General features: G+C 43.6%; 1 protein-coding gene across 2 annotated transcripts in view; it reads left to right on the top strand.

Moving 5' to 3' along the window:
• The window catches only part of LOC144822978 (L-lactate dehydrogenase A chain), a 65,584-nt gene that overhangs the window by 13,429 nt on the left and 33,305 nt on the right, over positions 1 to 18,850 (top strand). For both annotated transcript variants that reach the window (XM_078681068.1, XM_078681069.1), the window contains exon 3: positions 5,042 to 5,159. In XM_078681068.1, coding sequence (XP_078537194.1) covers positions 5,042 to 5,159 — 118 coding nt within the window. The remainder of the gene's footprint in view (positions 1 to 5,041; positions 5,160 to 18,850) is intronic.

The raw sequence follows: 18,850 nt of genomic DNA, 5'->3' as shown, positions 1-18,850 counted from the left end.
AAAACAAAATCAATAGATAAGATCTGGTTTTCAGCTGTACCTCAGCAACATATCCCTGTTCCTGTGCTATTACAGACAAGCTGGGAGGCCTTGGGAGCAACACAGCGTTCGAGATGGGGGTATTTGACAGAAGAAGCAACAAATGAGAGAGCGAGAGGGAGAGCTAAAAAAACACATGCACCTTCTTCGATCATGAATGAATTAGAAAAAAACAGTTCCTTAAATATGATTCATGGAAGGATAAAAGTCAGCCAGTCAAGTAAAGTCAAAGATACTTTATTCGACAGCTAAGAGTCATAAAAGCACAGTTCATTGCAAGACATTGGTACATAAAATCTGAAAAAACATTAAACATTTTGTTCTAAACTGTAGTGTAGTTTCTATATTCCCAATAGGCTCTGCGCATTGGAATAATATATCCTATAGATTAGACGTAGGACTGAGGTCGACTAGGTCTCTATCGAATATATTAAACTTAATTGTGAGTGCCAGCTAGCTCAGATTTCACTAGAAACTCTCGAATTCACAAGAAGGGATTCGTTTCTGACAACTGCATAAACATGACCACTTTGTTTCCCCAAGAATAAACGTATCTTCAGAGTCGTGGAAACAATAGATAGATATTTTACTCAGTCAATCGTGCATGCTTCGTTTCATCAGAGGTGCAGAGAAATAGAGAGACTGGCGTTTTCAATAAAAGGGATTTATTGAACAGTCTTCTTTCTCATGCAAGTTTAGTTATCTGCTACAATCGTAATGCAGACTGCAAAGTATAATGCATTCAGCGAGAAGAGTATTATAAAATAATAATGTAAAAGCATGGTATGGTTTCTAAACCATAGATAAATACATACATAAATAACAAGGCTAAAAGTACTCAACTGGCGCTTCTAAAATACGCCTACCAAAAATGTACCTAACCTAAGTCTAGTACGAGGGAAGAAGTAAGTGTGGTGTAGCATAGGTTTAGTTTATTTGCCAAGAATCTATCTAAGATTTCTCTTTAGGGTCTAATCCGCTCCAGACCTTGGTTTTAGAGTGAAGGAGGTCTGGTATCTCTGTCTCGGGACTCTATTTCCAAACGCACCAAGAGGGGAGCTTGGAAACACTGGAGCAGGATTCTCAGCAAGAGAAAGGACAGCTTCTCAATCGGCGCGTCAGCTGGAGGGTCAGATTCCTTCGGCACTTGCTGTAGCGAGCTGCGTCGGGCAAGTAGATAGTCGAGCTGCTCCGAACCACCGTGTGTTTGCTAGGGCAAGTGTAGGCATATTTATACCTCGAAGGTGCCTAGTTTGATATAAAGTTGGGCATAATAACGTCATCAAAGAACCCCAAGGGAATGGTAGTTCTTTGAAAACCCCATGAGTTCTTGGACAAATCAATATTCAAGCACGGGGATGTCCCAGACTGCTTAAGCAGATTTTTCCAAAAAATTGTTCTGGCTTTTTGGAACGGGTGGAAGTAGCCATGCCTGTATTTGGACTGCATGGGCTATGTCTAAATAAGGTTATGATTTCTATGCCTATATTAGGGCAATGTGGATTGTACCTATATAGGGCAATGAATTGGGAAAATTCACTCGGATCCTTTAACGCCATACAACAAAACATGCTATGTACAGAGCAGATAAAAAAGTATCCAATTTACAGATTCCTCGAGCATCTATTGGTATACAGACAGAACAGCAATATAAGGTACAAACAAGCAGTAAATAAATGACGAGTCTATTGAATATGTCTTGTTAAGTACACATTAAGTACCCGAACACACTAACTCTAGAGCCGGCAAGCTTTTCCTGCATCTGATGGCTGCTATTAAAAAGTTTGCAACCCCCAAGCAAACTGTGGGAGAAGATAGCATTTGAAGATAGGTCAAAGTCAGCCAGTCAAAAGGATAACCAGGAGGCTATGCTTCAGGGGAGGAACAGACGCAAGAAGAAAGCCAGCCATCAAAAAGCAGCAAGCAAATGAGGGTGCCAATAAAGCCAAATCAGTAGTTAACCTTTGGCGGGCTGTAAGCCCACCGCAAGTTCACAACAGGTCTTTCGTAACCAGATCAGCTTTCTCTGTTTGGTAGGCAAGACCTAGAAAGAGTACACTGTCCCTGCATGTTTACTCTGTAAGCGTCAAACTGCCGTGAAAGTACAAACTGAAAACGCACCCATAAGGTCATCTGCATGTTTTTTCAATAAAAAATACTATCATAATAGTAACAATTTAGAACATAAATAGTTTGCTGAACACGCAGAGGCAGGCAAAATCATTCCCTAGCTTGAATTGAGGTCTTTAGAGTAGTTATGTCAAGCCTTTAATTGAGCTACTGAAGACCTCCACTTGTTCATAACACGAAACTCGGTAAAAAAAAGCCACAAACAAATTTTTTTAAGTCCTACAAAGATTCTAAGTGTTTACTATGGGAATTTTCTTTTTTTTATATGTTCTACTCTTATTTTAGAAATTGGTCAACTTAAACTTTCCAGAGTCCTAAAATGGGATTGTGGTCCCCCATACAGATTATGTATTTCAAAGGGTAACATTGTAGGTGTCCCTTCCAAATTCCGATTCAGTATGCAGTGTTTATTTTGCGACAGAAATCTGGTCACAAGACATTTAAAAGGTAACCAACTCTGGAGTAGTATCAATTTGGCTAAAGGATAAGAATCCCCTTAGGACTCCTTCCCCTTTGTGAATATTAGAAATGTTTGCTGGGAGTGGGCAGTGGTCCAGGGGATCACTGACCACTCTCAAATTTAAAAAAGAATGTAATTTTCTTTTTTTTTAAACACAGCATTGTTTCTTTTAAGGGTAGCCTCCAATTGGAGTAAGTCCTAATTTGCAACCTACTTCATTATTTGTGATGTAGGTCTGATTGCGACCCACTCTGAATCAGAATTTTTCAAATCACCCTTTCAATACATAGGTCAGTTCGTAAAATTCTTTACTGGTAGCAAATATCAACAAGCTTTTTGCGACCAATAAGTGTAGTACAAGTAGCCTTTTGAGCTGCAATAGAGCGCTCGTCAAAGGAATAGGAACTCTACTGCTTAACTTTGCAAAATGTAACTTTTAAAATACAGTCAAAATCAGGAGGTCAGATGGGTGTTTGAGAATCATAAAACTAAGGAGAAATAGTGGTTCATGGAGGGATCTTTTATGCGTAGACTGACTATGAGGATGGCCCATGGAGACTGCTAAGGACGGAACTGAATATTTCCCCTTTGTTACAATTTGATAATAAAGTGAAGCACACTTGAGTATAAAATGTATAAGATCACATTCTCCTATGCAATTTTTTTACACACTTTGGCAACATGAACATGTGAATGAAGAGTGCATACTTACCTTATCCGAAAACTGACTACATCATGCTGAACCTGTGCTTTCAAGCAGGGTGCCCACAGAAGGAGGCAATGACAAGTGATTCCCTACACTGGCAGATAGGTGTTAGGTGAACGCTTGCCATTTGTGGCTCTTGCTCAAGCACTCTTAAATGTAGGGAGCTGATAGTCGATTATGGGGTGATTATCTTTTGCAGATTGTGTAAGCACTTTCTGGGTGCAAAGGCCTTGTTTTTTCAATTTGACTTTTGTTTCTGAGATTAGAACTGATTTAACAGTCACAATTTCATATTTTATTTTTCTTGTGTAAAGCAGAATCTTGTCATTGTAACTGTGTATACATCAACATTATCACGTGGGAGATGCACCATCTGCAATATAAACAGGGTTGTTAGAATTCCAATTAAAGGGGAAGCGTTAAGGAAGAAGGTTGAGCAAGATAACATGTCGCCAAACAGTACAGGGACTTTTGTTCCATAATTCCTATATTTGGTTCTGGAACAAAGTCCTCCTATGCACGAGATAATGGTCTCAGCATACTGTGTTAAATAGACATCACCAGTTATATAATGCAAATTGTGAAACTTTTTAGATGGGTCTTACAAAGAAAGGGATTCACATGCCACACCATGTATTGTTAAATCACTGACGCGCCAATGCCACTGAAGCTCCGCAGTCACATCTAGTGGACGGTTGGTCCTGCTGGACCTCTTGTATTCATACCCTATCAAGTTGTCAGTGGTAAAACCTTTCTGTTCATTGCACTGGCGTGACTTTCCATTCACACTCTTAGAGTGTAGTGTTTTTAAACCTCCTCAGTAATTCTATCAGTCATGCCTATTTTCAATATGCATAGTCTTACTTGGTAGCAAGTTCCTCATTTTGGACTGAAGATTTCCACTCTGATAATGAACACATTTGTTTAAAGAAGCCCAGTACAAAGCTCTTTATTTTCTTCTCGGACCTGAATTAATTTTACAAATGTATCCTCGGTGGAAGGCCCCGTGCCAATGCCTGTCAAGGCGGGGTTGAGAGCCGGCAGAAGAACTGTCGATCAAAGCTGAATGCGGCTCACCGCTAGGTCATCCATCATGGACGGGGCAGCAGAGCCACAACGTGCCATAGACCTCTATACACGATTCTGTCGGAAGGCTTGTTTTACCAGAGAACACCAACTAAAGCCCCCCCCCCCTCTCAGTTCAAATAAAATGCTGAACCTTTTCTTTAGTAAATCGTGTGCGCAGAGCCATGGGAAGAAGCAAAACGGAATGACAAAAATGGATCATTAAACCACTGAAGAGCAGTAAAAAATAAATATTTCGATAACCAACAGCAGATTATTCTTTCTTCTCATCCCTCTCCCCCTCAAAAAATGCATTATTGAATAATTCGTTCATCACAATGCAGACATAATCAAAACTTGTGGCTATGCAGATTTTCACACAGAAGTGGCAATAACAATTTAAAACACAGTAATTAACGTGCCTTAAGATCATGACATAATTCAGAGCTTTTGCTTGGAAACATGGAAACAAAGAATAAGGCTTTGAGACGATGAATGGGCACAGTGCAGGAGTAATTTACAGTTTAAAGATGTGGAGAAGCTGTCTACTTGCCTTTTTAACTTGAATGCGTTTCTTCTTAATGTTTCTGATCCAATACAGTGTGTGCATAGCATGCATCTAAATGTGTTCTCTCTCGTAGGATTTATGCGATGAACTCACCCTTGTTGACGTCATAGAGGACAAGCTGAAGGGCGAGATGATGGACCTGCAGCACGGCAGCCTCTTCCTGCGGACGCCGAAAATCACCTCCAGCAAAGGTCCGTATTTCTACAAGTCACGGGCCTAGTACTGCGTGCACCAATGAATCTCTTGGGGGAACAGATAAACCTTTTAATGAGTGATCAGCTTTGCAGCTTTGCCCTTCTGTTCGGTACTACATCCCGTTCCCTGCAATGCATGCCCTTGTATCACATGCACACTGCAAAAGAAGGGCTCCACCTGCAGCACTGGTTCTGAAGCTCAGTAACTGCAGCTCGAGTCTTAAAACATATTCTGGTTCTGACAAATGGATGGCAAAAGTATGGAAAGCACGTGTATCTACTGCTAATAGAAACAAAACCAATATTATAGGTCATTTTTACCTTTTAATGACAATTTTATTGGTTGTATAAACAATAAGAACTAAATTATGGTCCAGAGATAATTAACACCTCCTATATAGACATTCAATCAATGTAAGATGGTATTATCTAAGTGGGGTAGTACATTCAGGTGCCTATTAACATTTTCTGTCCTTAACGAGTAGTTGGGCGTATAGATCTAAGTGCCAGGGTTCGTGTCCAATACTTGATGCCTTAGCCCTTAAATGTAACCAGCACTCACTGCCCCCCCTGCAGTGGGTAAAACCTACATCTACAATCTGCAGTGTTGAAATTGTTGAGTGTGATGTTCTCAGTGCTGGTATGTAGCAGAAAGTAGACAAGCGTCCACAGCGGATCTTTGCTCTGGATGTCCACTGAAGCATCTCCGCCTATATTTTGAGATGTTTATTCTAGTAAACAAGGACAGTTAGCCGCACTTGAGTAGACGGGGGTGCGCCATGCTCCCGACACACAGCTACTTATCTTTTGTGGGAGGGGGAGTAGGGTATCTTTTCTTACCCCTGCTGGAATATCTTTGGGGTGAAGGCGGAATAGTCTGGTCAGTCTTAATAGACAGTGGGAATTACCAAGCTAGAAAAACCTGCTCTTTCTGGTTTCCAATCTTATGGTACCCTGGCTGCGGCTGTGCCGAGAACTACCACAGATGGTGAGCTTGTCTGCAAGATAAGTGGGGGAGCTGGTTGTGCTGGCTTTGCTAATGCAGGCTGGCGTTCAGGCACACTGTGCTTGTGATTGCAACAGGGACTACATTTTTATTCTCCACCGTGAGGAGTGGGGAAAAAGAGGGGTGGGTGAAACCAGACCAGCGGATAAGAGGCTTGGGCGCTGAGCTAGTATAATTGAATATCTTGAGCTTAGAATCCAGAGTTCATACGGCAGCATGAGAATTTACCACTGTATTCCGGCCTGCTTCCGCGCCCTACATTTATTAGTAATGACTTGACAGTAAGAAATGAGTGTCTAGTTAATAAGATAGTTGGGTTAAGAAACGTTTACGGTTTTAGGATTATCTTTTTCATTAGGGCTATGGTACGTGGGAGCTGTACTCAGCACTTTAGCTGTTCTTCAGTTTTGGAAAGGGCCACCCTATAGTTCTCCCAAATAAATACATCAGCATGATGGCATATCCAAGTTCCTTTGTATTTAATCAAAGTTCCACACCAATTCAGCGGGAGAAGTCAGAGTTGCATGTCTTGGTGTCGGGAGGTAGATTTGAGATTTGCTCCAGTTAATGAAAAGGCTGGAAAGACAACCTATCTGTGGAATTCCAAGATGAAAGACGACTGATTAGAACCTAAATCTTTCAAGAGTAAAAGAACATCTGCAGGATTGACAATTTGGTGAAGGTGTGTTCTAAATTGATAGCCTGCACTTGAGTGATGTTGCTGGAGCATACATGGGAGTGGCTCCATTGCAATTTTAGCCCTGCAAAAACAGGCAGCCCTGCCGGGTGCTTCTTTCGGTCGCAAAAGGTTGCTGATAGTGCATTATTCACTGATTTAGGCAGTAGGCTTCCCAGAGAGAATCTTGGCCAACTAGTTCAGTTCTCTCCAACATCTTAAGGAAAACTCCATTCTAAGGAGATGAGTGCATTAGTGGCGTCTAGAAATGCTGCTACTTCATTGAGTTGCAACTGCAATGGAAGAGTGAATATGGTGCATACGTTGTGGATAGTAAACCTGGTTAAGCTAAATCCGGATTGGCCAGGAACGATCATACTTTGCTGTATTGGGAGCAACCAATTTGCTGGTATTTCGTGTGAGGATTTTCGTATTTGTATCGTTAGGCACTGAGATTTACGGGATTTGGAGGATTATCCTGATTATTTTACAGCGTTATTAGAGCTTCATGTGGTAATGATGATAGGAAGCCAGTCACACAAGTGCCTCCTTATACACGGCTAGCTCCTATCGTGCAGAGATGTAAATAAATGCTTTATAAAATCCCCCAGACACAATCTCAAAGCAGATTCTGTGCTCCAGATTCGATCTCTTCAAGTGTGATATGTACAGTCCGTATGTCCAACTACCACCCAAGCCAGTGTAATTCCATCTATGTATTTGGTAATGCCATGTGTTGCACTGCATTAGGAGACATAGAAATTAGTGAAATACTAGTGAACTCTTGCAGGAGAGTCTCTGTGTCATGAAGTAAAGTTCCCTCTGCTGATATTTATATGCAGGATGTCATTCACCGTCCTCTGGTGGACTGAGATGGACTGAGATGCACTAAACGTTTACCCAGTTGATCTCCCTCCTCTTACAATCTCGACTATGCAAATTTTCCTGTGTTTTGGATTCAGCTATTTCTCAGTTTCCAGCAGTTTGATCTGGATATCGTTCAGGAGTCTTGGGTTATTTGTGACTGTATGTAGGGTTTATAATGCACAGAGTTCAGGCTTAAGCTGGTTTAGGTGCGCGTGCAAGACGCCTGATTGCCTGACCATGCGAATCCCCCTGATGACACTAAGTTTAGCTCCAATTAGTTTTTTATTGCAGTTCTGATCTCCTCCCTGAATGCTGTATGGTCTCAGCTGCTAGTCTCCTCATATTGTCATTCTGTTGAGGACCCGAGATGGTCATTTTTAGCCCAACTGGGCAGTGGTCCACCAGTTTTCTCGTTATATATTCATCTGAGGTCATCCAAGAACAGGGGACAGACATCTTATTAATGTTTTTTACAACTCTGTTTCTTTGTATTCCTAATACAAACAATCATGTGTACATAAAGCATTTGAATACGTTTATGGCATGTAAAATATTCATCACACATCAATCTCCATTGAAGAAAGGAAGTAAGGAGTCCTCTGATTGTACCTCAGAATTGTCGGTGGTAGCCAGACCTGATCGCTAAATGCTGTGTCCATTTGGACCAAATTTGCTCATAGTTCGCTGCAGATTTGGTCCGCTTTATATACTGACTCCACCTCAAGGGCGCGTCTGTCCATGCGTCCCCTCCACTCTCCCACAGTAGTGAGGGGTGTGGTGCTTCGCCAGTGTTTTGCAATGTTGTGTTTTACAATCAAGAAGCCTAGACCATCCAAAAGATGAGGGCTGCGGCAGAACCTTCCATCATAATCCTCAGCAGGTCCACCCTGTGTTCTAAATCGAATTCTTACCTAGTTAGCCCTCAAACTGGAATGTATGCTATCCCAGTATATGGCTGCTTTGGGGCAACGCCATAGGCTGTGTATGAATGTGCCTCAAGGGCTATTTCAATACCAGTAAGTGGCCAAATGGGTTCTACCCATCCACCACAGTCTGAAGGGCTGATAATAAACACATTGTAGATAGTTTGGCTATAACAGCCGCAGTCTGGCCGAAATGGCCAGAACTTTCAGCCATTCGAGGTTCAATCTATTCATCATCGTCTATGGTAACCAGGTCAACCACCCACTTTTCTTTAAGATGCAAGAAGGGTTCGGGGAATTGACATCCAGGTATCTGTCAGTACATGATATACTAATCCTCCTGCAATGCTCCATTGTGATCTTTGCCTCTAGGGAGTGAAACTCAGCCACCGCATTGAGCACAGCTCTGACACTATCTTGGGGACGCCTGAGCTGTAAGTGGTGGTAAAACTGGCATTGATTTAGTGCAAAATAAGCTGATAGATTTCATGTGGTCCGCTACCCAAACGTGTCACTATGAGCTTAGAAATGCCAATGAGGCCAAATATCTGGAATCCTGATAGGCTAGTAGCTTGTTCAAGAAGTATGCCATGCCACTCTGGGAACTCTGTGGTTACCCTTTCCTGCAGTGAAACGTTTAACTCATGTCTCCCAACCTTCTAGTGGGATTTTTGGGATCATGGGTAGTGCATTCAGGAGTTGCGAGCCGTATATATGAGAATACAAATTAGTTTGAGTAGCTTGAGCCCTATGTGCTTTGCTGTGTTAGTCAGTCGTTCAGAGGAATGAATTGGGGCACCCAGTAGTAAAGCTGGAGGTTGAGGATCACCAGCCCACCATCAGACGTGGCCTGTATACATTTTTGCCAATGATACTCGTGGATTGACTAGTGCCCAAAGGAATTGTGAGTGCATGCTGTAATGTAAGGAAGAATTCTTGGGGGAGTGGAGATGGGTAGTTTTGAGTGACATAGAGAATGCATAGTGAAAACATAATTTTTAAAACCGCTCCTCGTCCCATGATATTGATTGGCAGTTACGCCCATTCTCGATATAGGGCTAAACGGCGCTGCAGTGGGGCTACTGTCATTTTCGAGATATTGGTATTTTGTGGAGGGATGCCCACCCGAGCCATATATGTTGACTTCCTCCAGTTAACCTTGAATCGTCATAAACTTGAAGTATGAGGAATATTCTTGAGATTGATAACTTGGGTTGCTCCACAAAGAACATGGGATAGTTGCATATAAAGCAATCCTGTTCATGACTCCTCCAGGCCTCAGGAAGGACAGGGATCTTAGTAGTGAGCTAGCAGTTTTATCCTTGACCAGGCATTGTGTACAGACCAGTATTATCTAGTGACTTGAGAAACAGTGTAGATGCTATGCCACACTTTGACAAGTTTATATGCATTGATCAGCTGTGTTATTACTGTCACTGCAGCCGACTCAGCCCATCCAGACAAATAAACAGGGCCACATTAAAGTCTGCTCCCCAAAGTTTTGTGCAGAATAATAGACGCAGGCATCAACTTGTACTTCCCTGATGAATGAAGGGCTGTCCTTATATGTTCATTATAGCAATATGCTTCCCACCCAATATACCCTGAGTCTCAATATACCTCTTCTCTGCGTCTATGATCACTGGTAATGGTTGGATCAGAGGACTCTTTCTAGTAGATATTACCCGGCATATAATGAATAGGAGACGAGTTGGCGATATGCACCCCACTTTTTTACAAAATGTATTTCAGTGGTTTAGGCGAGATGGAGTAGGGCTGTATCTGCATTACCTTTTCAGGTAAGCTATGGTGTGGTCTGCTTTAGGTGGATTATTTAGCCCCTTGACATTACAAGATGAGGAATGCAGTTTTAGCTGTCAGTGTGGTACTCATGTAACCACAAGGCAGCCGGTATCCCCTAACAGGAGGCTCCCGTCAGTGTATTATCAAGTCACATCACTATCAACTGATCCGTTGAATTCATTAGGAAGATTGCAGTTCATGGTAGAGATAGACCATTAGTTGGCAACACCCAGAATACTTTCCACAGAATCCGATAACAAATCTTAACAACCACGGTTGTTAGCTGCATCGTTCCTTTGTATAATTGCAGCCTTATCAGTTGCTCATTGAGGCTTGTCGGAGAGCCTTGTAGTTAATACCAGGAAAGGTTCATTTGAGTCCTTCCCCCAGGGTGCCTTATCAGCCAGGCAGAGGGTTGAATAAACATACCTCTCTGCAAACAGGGATGCAGCATGGGTGTCACTCACATACAGTAGATAACTCATTACTGATGTGTGATGGGGAGGCCTCCGCCTGTCCCCGAGTAGAACCCTGCGGCAGATTCTTCTTCTTCAGCAGCATGCCTGCATATTTATGATCTTCAAATATGTATAGTTTAAGCTGTATGGTCACCTACAAGTGGGCGGGGCAGGGTATACTATAGTATAGTTTATTGTATTCCAGCTTTCTGAAGTTTACTTTTCACAGACTTAAAACTACACCTCACCTCCTGACCCCTTATGGTAAAGTCTAGGTAAATGAGTTTAGAACTTCCCTCTTAGGCTAAGTCCGGTTTCTCTGTGGCTTGCTTACGTACTTCATAGCGGTCGCCATAATTACGGCGGCGTGCAATGATGGGACAGCCAGTCGTTTATCAGCTCACTTGTCCACAAATATTTAGGAAAATAAGGCTATGTCAAATAATTCAGAGAGTAATGTCTCCACAATGTTCTCCATTTTTAGGGCTCGGCCTACGTCTCATGAAGTGGGCGTGGCTTAAGAGTCCTTTTCTGAGGACTTCGAAAATCTAACCGACGAAGTCCAGAAAAGCTCGTGATTTTTGCTAGGTATTTATGGCAGCTGCATGGCAATTGGGCCTCGCATGCCTGTGTTTTTAAAAGCCAGCACGCAATAGGCCATAGGCTGGAGAGTATCTCCGCCTATTGCATATTCCATGCGGACACGCGCAGCAGAAGAGCATCTGTCTTCAATTATCGCGGCTGTCAGGGGCCGCGGTAATTGAAGACAGATGCTGGGCGCACGTTTACTTTATTTTTTTTTTTATCCATTTCACGGAGCTCTCCCTGTCAGCGCATCTTCTCTGTGACCAGCGATGCACAAATCAACTGTCCGCTTACATGCTTCATCTCTCAATATTTTTTTTTATTCTGACTTTCGCCCTCCCTCATCAGTGCGAACCTTCAAGGTGCATTACTTATCTTTCTTCACTGTCCCGCCTCTCAAACACCACTTGCGGCAATTGTGGGCACTTCTTGTGTTTATTTCCTGTGTGTTTTATCTTTAACACGGCGCCCGCATTTACATTCACACAACACGGGCGCACACAATGATGGCGCTGTGGCTCACAGCCCCTCATACTCGTCCCGCCCTCTGGTGCTGCGTTTGATGTTTCAACACTGCACCTGTGTACAATGGGTCACAGACACTATCAGCTCTTTTACTGTGTTTTCCTGAGCCTCGGTTCACTGCTCCTCTGGCCACCCAGATGCAACCGTGTTACTTTTGTGACTCGCGCGTGGTGCCAATAATTGACCCCACGCTTTTTGTTTCAGAAACACTCCTCGATTTACAGCCGGCCGCCGGTGCTATGAGCAAATTAGTTGTACACTGTCCTCTATTTGATGATCGGCCAGCCTTCTCATGGAGGTGGGTGGGTCAGGGATAACACACAAGCTGAATACAAGAAACGTCACATCTCACAATGCGGAGCTTCCAGTTCCATTGTAGCATTTTCGGTCTATTTCCATGTATGGGGGAGCTGCTCCGGAGCCCTCCGTACCAGGCAGGTCTGTGCACAGACCAGTGGTCACCTTGCCTCTTACAATGAGGCTGACTGTCGCAGCTCTGTAGAGTTACTGCCCGGGGGCTCCCGAGACCAGGGCTGAAGGCCGGGAGAATGGAGTGGAGATTAACTCGAAGGCACAGGCCATCTTTGCATCCGTTCGTGCGCTTGAAATAGAAAGAAGGAATGGCACCTAGCCCATAGTTGTCTACTAAATTAATCCTCACTGTTACTCGACCTGGAGTCAATCCTGAGGTCCGAACCTTTTCCCTCTTGTTGGCGCCCCCGGAACTCTTCATAAATCACTTTGTCATTTCTATCGCTCGCTGCACTGTGCTGCCTCCAGGTCTACAAATATATAAATAAATACAAATCCTTAACACTGCTGAAGGTTACAGGTGGTCTACAACTTCTGCAGCTGCACCGGTCTGAAGTGAGAAATATGACAAACTAATTTTGCTTTTAACTCACACTTGTACAGCGCACAGTGATTTTAGAGGGCGGGCATCCCTGCAGCGCATGGTGTGACTGTTTCCAAATGCCTCCATCACAGACCTGAGCCTGATTAGGATTTGTGGAGGTTGTGCGGGCGCTTAAATGAGTGTGTGTTTAAATCCGTTTTAATTGTTGGTGGGTGGGGAGAGAGGGGATTGGTGTACTAAACTGCTTACAGGAGCCCATTAGCCGTCCGATGCATATATGTGTTACGTTGTTGATGATAGCAACCGCTATTTAATGCCTTCATCACCAGTTAATTCAAATGCAGACACTCTTGTGTGCATGTTAACAACTATGCGGCTGTTTCGTCTCTGCAGCTTTTTACCATCTCTCTCTTCCCTCTCTGTCAGAAGGGAGAGGCACAACAACCTCTGGGAGACACTCTTTGATTGCATTGCGTTCTTGCTGCTGGCTTATGTTTTGGCCATTTCATCCTTTTGGCCATTTCATCCCAGCACCTGCGAACAGAGGGACCGCAGTGTGTGACTTTAAACGGCTCGTTGGACAAGCCGGTGGCCTCCCCCTCCTCCAGCAAGAAGGGAGCGAGAAGGGCAAACAAGGCCAGAAATACCATAATGCAGGTCTGGAATATTACTGAATAGGGCATGAAAACACTGCCCACACAGAAGCAGCAGGGCAATGATACCCTACACTAATTGTTTATGGACGTGACTGAGCATAAAGGCAAGGCCAAGCCTATGCCAGGCCAGCCAAAAAGTATCAATATAATAAATACTACATCGCCAACACTCAAAGGCCCATTACAAGGACGCTTTGCTCTTCTTTACTCGGATCGTGTTATCATGGTAGCTCTCCCATTCCAGTGGAGAAGGTGTCATTGTGAACGCCTTCGCTTTCCCACTTAGTGCTGTCACTTTAGGTGTAATACTAGACCTGGCCATCAGGTGTCCCCTTTACAATAGAATGTGCTGTCCCTCACCCTAGAGCGGCTACGTCAACATTCAGCCCTACAGGGACATGCCATTGTAGAGAGTTACACTACTGAATATTGTAGAAGCATGAAGTCCCGACCCTGTTCCAAATTGTTTCCACTGCATTGCAGCAGCCAGTCATTCCACTGCGGTTATTGAGGGGAGCAGCCAGAAAAAATGCGGACAGTAAGTATTTAATTAAAAAATATATTTTTGGGCACTCTCCAAGAATATCCCTCTAGACCCTTTCATTCAATTTAAAATACAAGATTGACTGTGGTTTCAGCAGCAGATTGTAACAAAAAGCATCAGAACATCATCTAAATATGTTCATAATTGTACCACCAAAAGATCCACAGAGTCGCAGTGTTTGTCAAGTCCACTTAAACAATGCTGCCTGACCCCCGTTTCCCCTTCTATCTCAGTGTCAGTATTGCTGCTGCTTCTTTCTTCCTGCTGATGCTGTTTTTTTTCGTTTTTTCCTTCTTTCCACTCACCCTCCCATTGACTTTGTTAATTCTTCACCCTAGCTCTCACTCTGCCATTGTTTGTGTTACACCCCAACCATAAATAAAACCAGCATTTGCAATGCGTTCGGTCTCGCATTTGCGAGATTTTGTGCTATTGTAAATGACAATGCCTTTTATTATTGTATGTTTTTTAAACATATAAATGGACTTGACAATGTTTATCCTAACTGGCAAACCAGTATTTACACTTAAGGAAATATCTCGAAAGACGTGCTTATTCTGGGATGCTCTCCTTTGCACAGCCCAGGTGATTAAAGGATAAAGAAAAATAGGCAACTGTTAGCAACCTCATGAGAAATGGTACTTGTGTATAACAGTTGAATACACTCAGAAAACAGCAGAAAAATAATACAAATGACATCAACACAGTGCATACAAATATGTTACATTTTTATGTCTGCAGTCCTTGCAAATAAAGTAAAGCAACAAAATATTATTCATTTGTTAATTCTCGTTCACAAAATTCCTCTGTTTTGTATCTGCAAAATGATACACAGAAAAATGATGTGATCAGGGAAGGCCCTCTAGCACCTAATTCACAGATATAGAGAGTGTGAGTGTGCAGAGTGTGAGTGTGCAGAGTGTGAGTGTGAGCGCGCAGGCTGAGCAGAGTGTGGGTGTCCAGGGCCAGCAGTGTTTCAATATGCAGGGTAATCGGTATGTGGGTGTGCAGGGGCGAGCAGTGTTTCAATATGCAGGGTAATCAGTATGTGGGTGTGCAGGGGCGAGCAGTGTTTCAATATGCAGGGTAATCAGTATGTGGGTGTGCAGGGGCGAGCAGTGTTTCAATATGCAGGGTAATCGGTATGTGGGTGTGCAGGGGCGAGCAGTGTTTCAATATGCAGGGTAATCAGTATGTGGGTGTGCAGGGGCGAGCAGTGTTTCAATATGCAGGGTAATCAGTATGTGGGTGTGCAGGGGCGAGCAGTGTTTCAATATGCAGGGTAATCAGTATGTGAGTATGCAGGGTAATCAGCTTTTCACCAAGCTCACACACACACCACCAGCCGTCACTGCATGCTTTCACCAGGGGCACACACACACACCACCAACCATCAGTGCATGCTTTCACCAGGCACACACCACCACCCGTCAGTGCACACCAACAGCCATCACTACACACATCAATTGTTAACGAATCCACAACTAACTATTGTACCAATAGCAGTATTGCAAACTTTACTTTTAAACATAATCATCTAAAGCTCCGCATGCTACCATTGCTACAATTCCAATCCAAACCACATAATTCCATTACACACTACATACATACACTCCATAACACATGGCGAAAAGACATTGCCATTTCCTCTAATTCAAATAAATCCGAGACCTATTGCATTTCTAATGCTTGTTTCGGTTGCTGTTGACCTTAAGATGCCCAGAATGCACATTATTTCTGCGCAAATGTACTTCCAGGTTCTAATTTTTTACTGTGCTAAGCTCTAGAATTATTTTCCATTTGTAGGAATTTTTGTTTTTTTTTCTGTTTTGTCATCTTCTGCGTAAGAGATGCTTTTTTCTGTAGCCCCTATGCGATTGCCCAGTCTGTCCAGATGCTCTTTCTAAGTCCCATTCGGTGAGCAAGAGTCTGTCTTACTGACTGTGGAAGCCAAGCTTTTAGCATGCTCAGGAGAGGAGTTTCAAAATGTGCATCTTGTGCCTGCTCCAACACATCTTTATTGCGTCAATAGCTATTTCAAGAAATGAATCCCCCTTATTCAGGTGCTACTTTTTGGATCAAAGGTTAGCTTGGTTTGCTTTTGATAGTGTTTCCCTATTTCTGAGCAAGTCATCAACACACTCAACCACTGCAGCTTACTCGTACATCACGTATCAGTTGGCAAGTCAACCACTCTGTCTCTGCAGATCAGTGTCATGCTCCTCAAAGTGTCTGACTGCTTTGTGTTCACAGGCAATGCTCTGTAAGCTGGGCTGTTCCTGACAGTTTACAAACATCATCTCTACACACAGCATAGCAAGATTTATCGCAATCTCTATATGTTGGTGCACACAATCCGATTCAGTGCATTACTGTAATGGAATTGAAGCCTTGCTTCATTTGACCACCCAGCACAATGCCAAGTCGTCACCCCCAACTAGCTCAAAGACTGCCTGACAGTACAGGGGTTGTCCCCACAGTCACTAGGATCAATTCACTCCCTGTCCATGTCAGGAAGCCAGTGAAGTTGTTTTGATCCCACCCTCCACCAGGCATGTACGCTGAGGTGGCACAGGCAGACGGCTCAGGCCCACTTGTTCATATAACCTCGAGGGACACCATTCTGGCAGATCTTCCAACTTGGGATTCCGATTCAGCCCTTGCAGTGTCCACCTCTCATATCCTACTTCCTGCTGATGCAGCACCACTTGCAGGCTGCATGCACACACTCCAGATGGCAACCCCCCCTCCCTAGCTTCGCTGTTTTGCTGGAGGGCATTGATGCAACAGCTCAGTCCCAATTCTTTGAGACACGGGTTCTGTGGCTGTTAGAGTTGCTCCCCAAGTGATCCTCTCCGGCCGTACTTGGACATTCCCCTCTGCGCATACTTCCTTTTACTTGAGCCAGGTAAGCAAATACCCCATCTCCTCTGAGGGGCCAGGTCATGGGTGCACCAAGCCAGCGAAGACCCCTCGTACACCATCTGCAGCTATTCTCACAGTTGTTCAGGTCGCTGCCTGCTGGAAAGTTCACTCCACCACCAGGTAGCCGAGCAGGGCTTCATGCTTCAGCTACAGTTCTCCGGAATGGTAGAATGTCAACACAGCTGTTTCGGCCATACGCCCCCCTGCCCACCACCCACAACTGTTTGGTTTGAGGTGATGGGGGGGGGGGAGGGGGGCGTTGGGGGACCTACTTTCTGGATCATGTAGGATGAAGTATACAAAAATATGATGGGTGGATTTCTTGAATGAATCGCCACCACTGGGAATTACTGCCACTGGAACCGATCTATACCCGGCTGATGAGCCCCAATGAGAGCAAAGCTGGTCCTGGCGTGCTTGTATTTCGGTTGCATGGACAAACCTGTCCTGGCAGTTTGAGCCGGACTCTTCCCAATGGAGCAATGTGCATATGGCTGGGTCCAAACTGCAGTGTCATGGTGGGCAAAATAATGATGGACTGGGATGCGTGGGCCCGAGTAATTACCGGAGGCAAAAATGTATTCAAACATTCTATACATCACTTTTTTGTATACTTCAGGATTATGTTGGCTACTTATCTCGGTTTAAGGATCCTCACTACTGCGCGGCCCTATTGAAAAACGGCACTCTGGCAACCTCCAGGTAATTTCATTTTATGTTACTGTAGACATTTTAAAACCTTTTTCGAGAGGTGTTACAGGTACAAAAAAAAACTCCCCTTCTGCTGCTTTTTTCCATGTCCAGGTTTTAAATTGGGGGAGAAGCTGCAGAGCTGCATATCTTGAGGGTGAAAGCAGTCTCAGTCTGTGTTTGTTCAAATTGGTTGCCAAACGAGAACTTTAATCGAGGTTCCTTCTTGTACCACTCTCCTGGTAACCACAATCTACTATCGACCGCTTTTAATGTGCCATCCAAGGCATTGGAGCGCTTAGGTTGGCGTTGGGTAATTCAGTCTTGTTTTGTGATCCTGCGAATATCGTTTTTTGAGTATTTGCACTTGGATAACCAAGTCCTTTGACTGAATGCCAACCAGGGAGCGGGCTTTTCTTTTCATGTCATCAAAAGGACTTATGACCCAGGCCAGATTCTTCATAGCAGATTGCTAGGGAGGTTTTCATGTGAGTTTTTCCCATAACAATTTAACATGAATGTACTTGGTGCTGGCCAATATCCCAGCTGTGTACTAGTATTGATTCTTCCGTGTTATCCTATACTTGGTTAGCAAATATTCACGTTATCATTTGAAACTTTGCCATGGCTGGCTGCCAACAGGTTACTATGTGAAAGGGCATTATTTACACTCCCTGCTCCTGCTGCCAATGCAAGATTGTGGATCCAAAGTCGGTTGCAAAGTAAATACGGGTATTTACAATCGCCGCCTGTCAACAGTGCATGAGGAGAGCAGAATTGTAGAGTCCATGGATTCATGCTGCACACTGGTAAATGTTGGGATTGTGATAATTAAAATAGAAATGTATCTCTTTTATTACGACCGCTCCAGAAATTGCCTACATTGTAATTAGGCTGGTTTTCTAGTTTACCTACATAAACTGATGCACTGAACCGAAGGCAGGAAGCAAAGGTTTATCGGTAACATTGAATGTTTTCTGCACAGTGATCTGGAGATCAACCTGAATCTGTTCTAGACTAAAAATAACATCAATAAAAAACCTAGGCTTCCACCACCATGTGAGCACCAGGAATGTTAGGCTTTTCCGGCTGGTATCCCTGCACTTCAATACTGCTATTCTGAATTCATCTTCATGTAATGGGGAATAACCACGTGGACCCAGATTTTCTGATT

The sequence above is a fragment of the Lissotriton helveticus genome, chromosome 3_1 (genome assembly GCF_964261635.1).
Source record: "Lissotriton helveticus chromosome 3_1, aLisHel1.1, whole genome shotgun sequence".
In the NCBI taxonomy this organism is placed as follows: Eukaryota; Metazoa; Chordata; class Amphibia; order Caudata; family Salamandridae; genus Lissotriton; species Lissotriton helveticus.
Note: the sequence above shows the minus strand (reverse complement) of the source record. Positions and strands in the feature narration are given on the sequence as shown.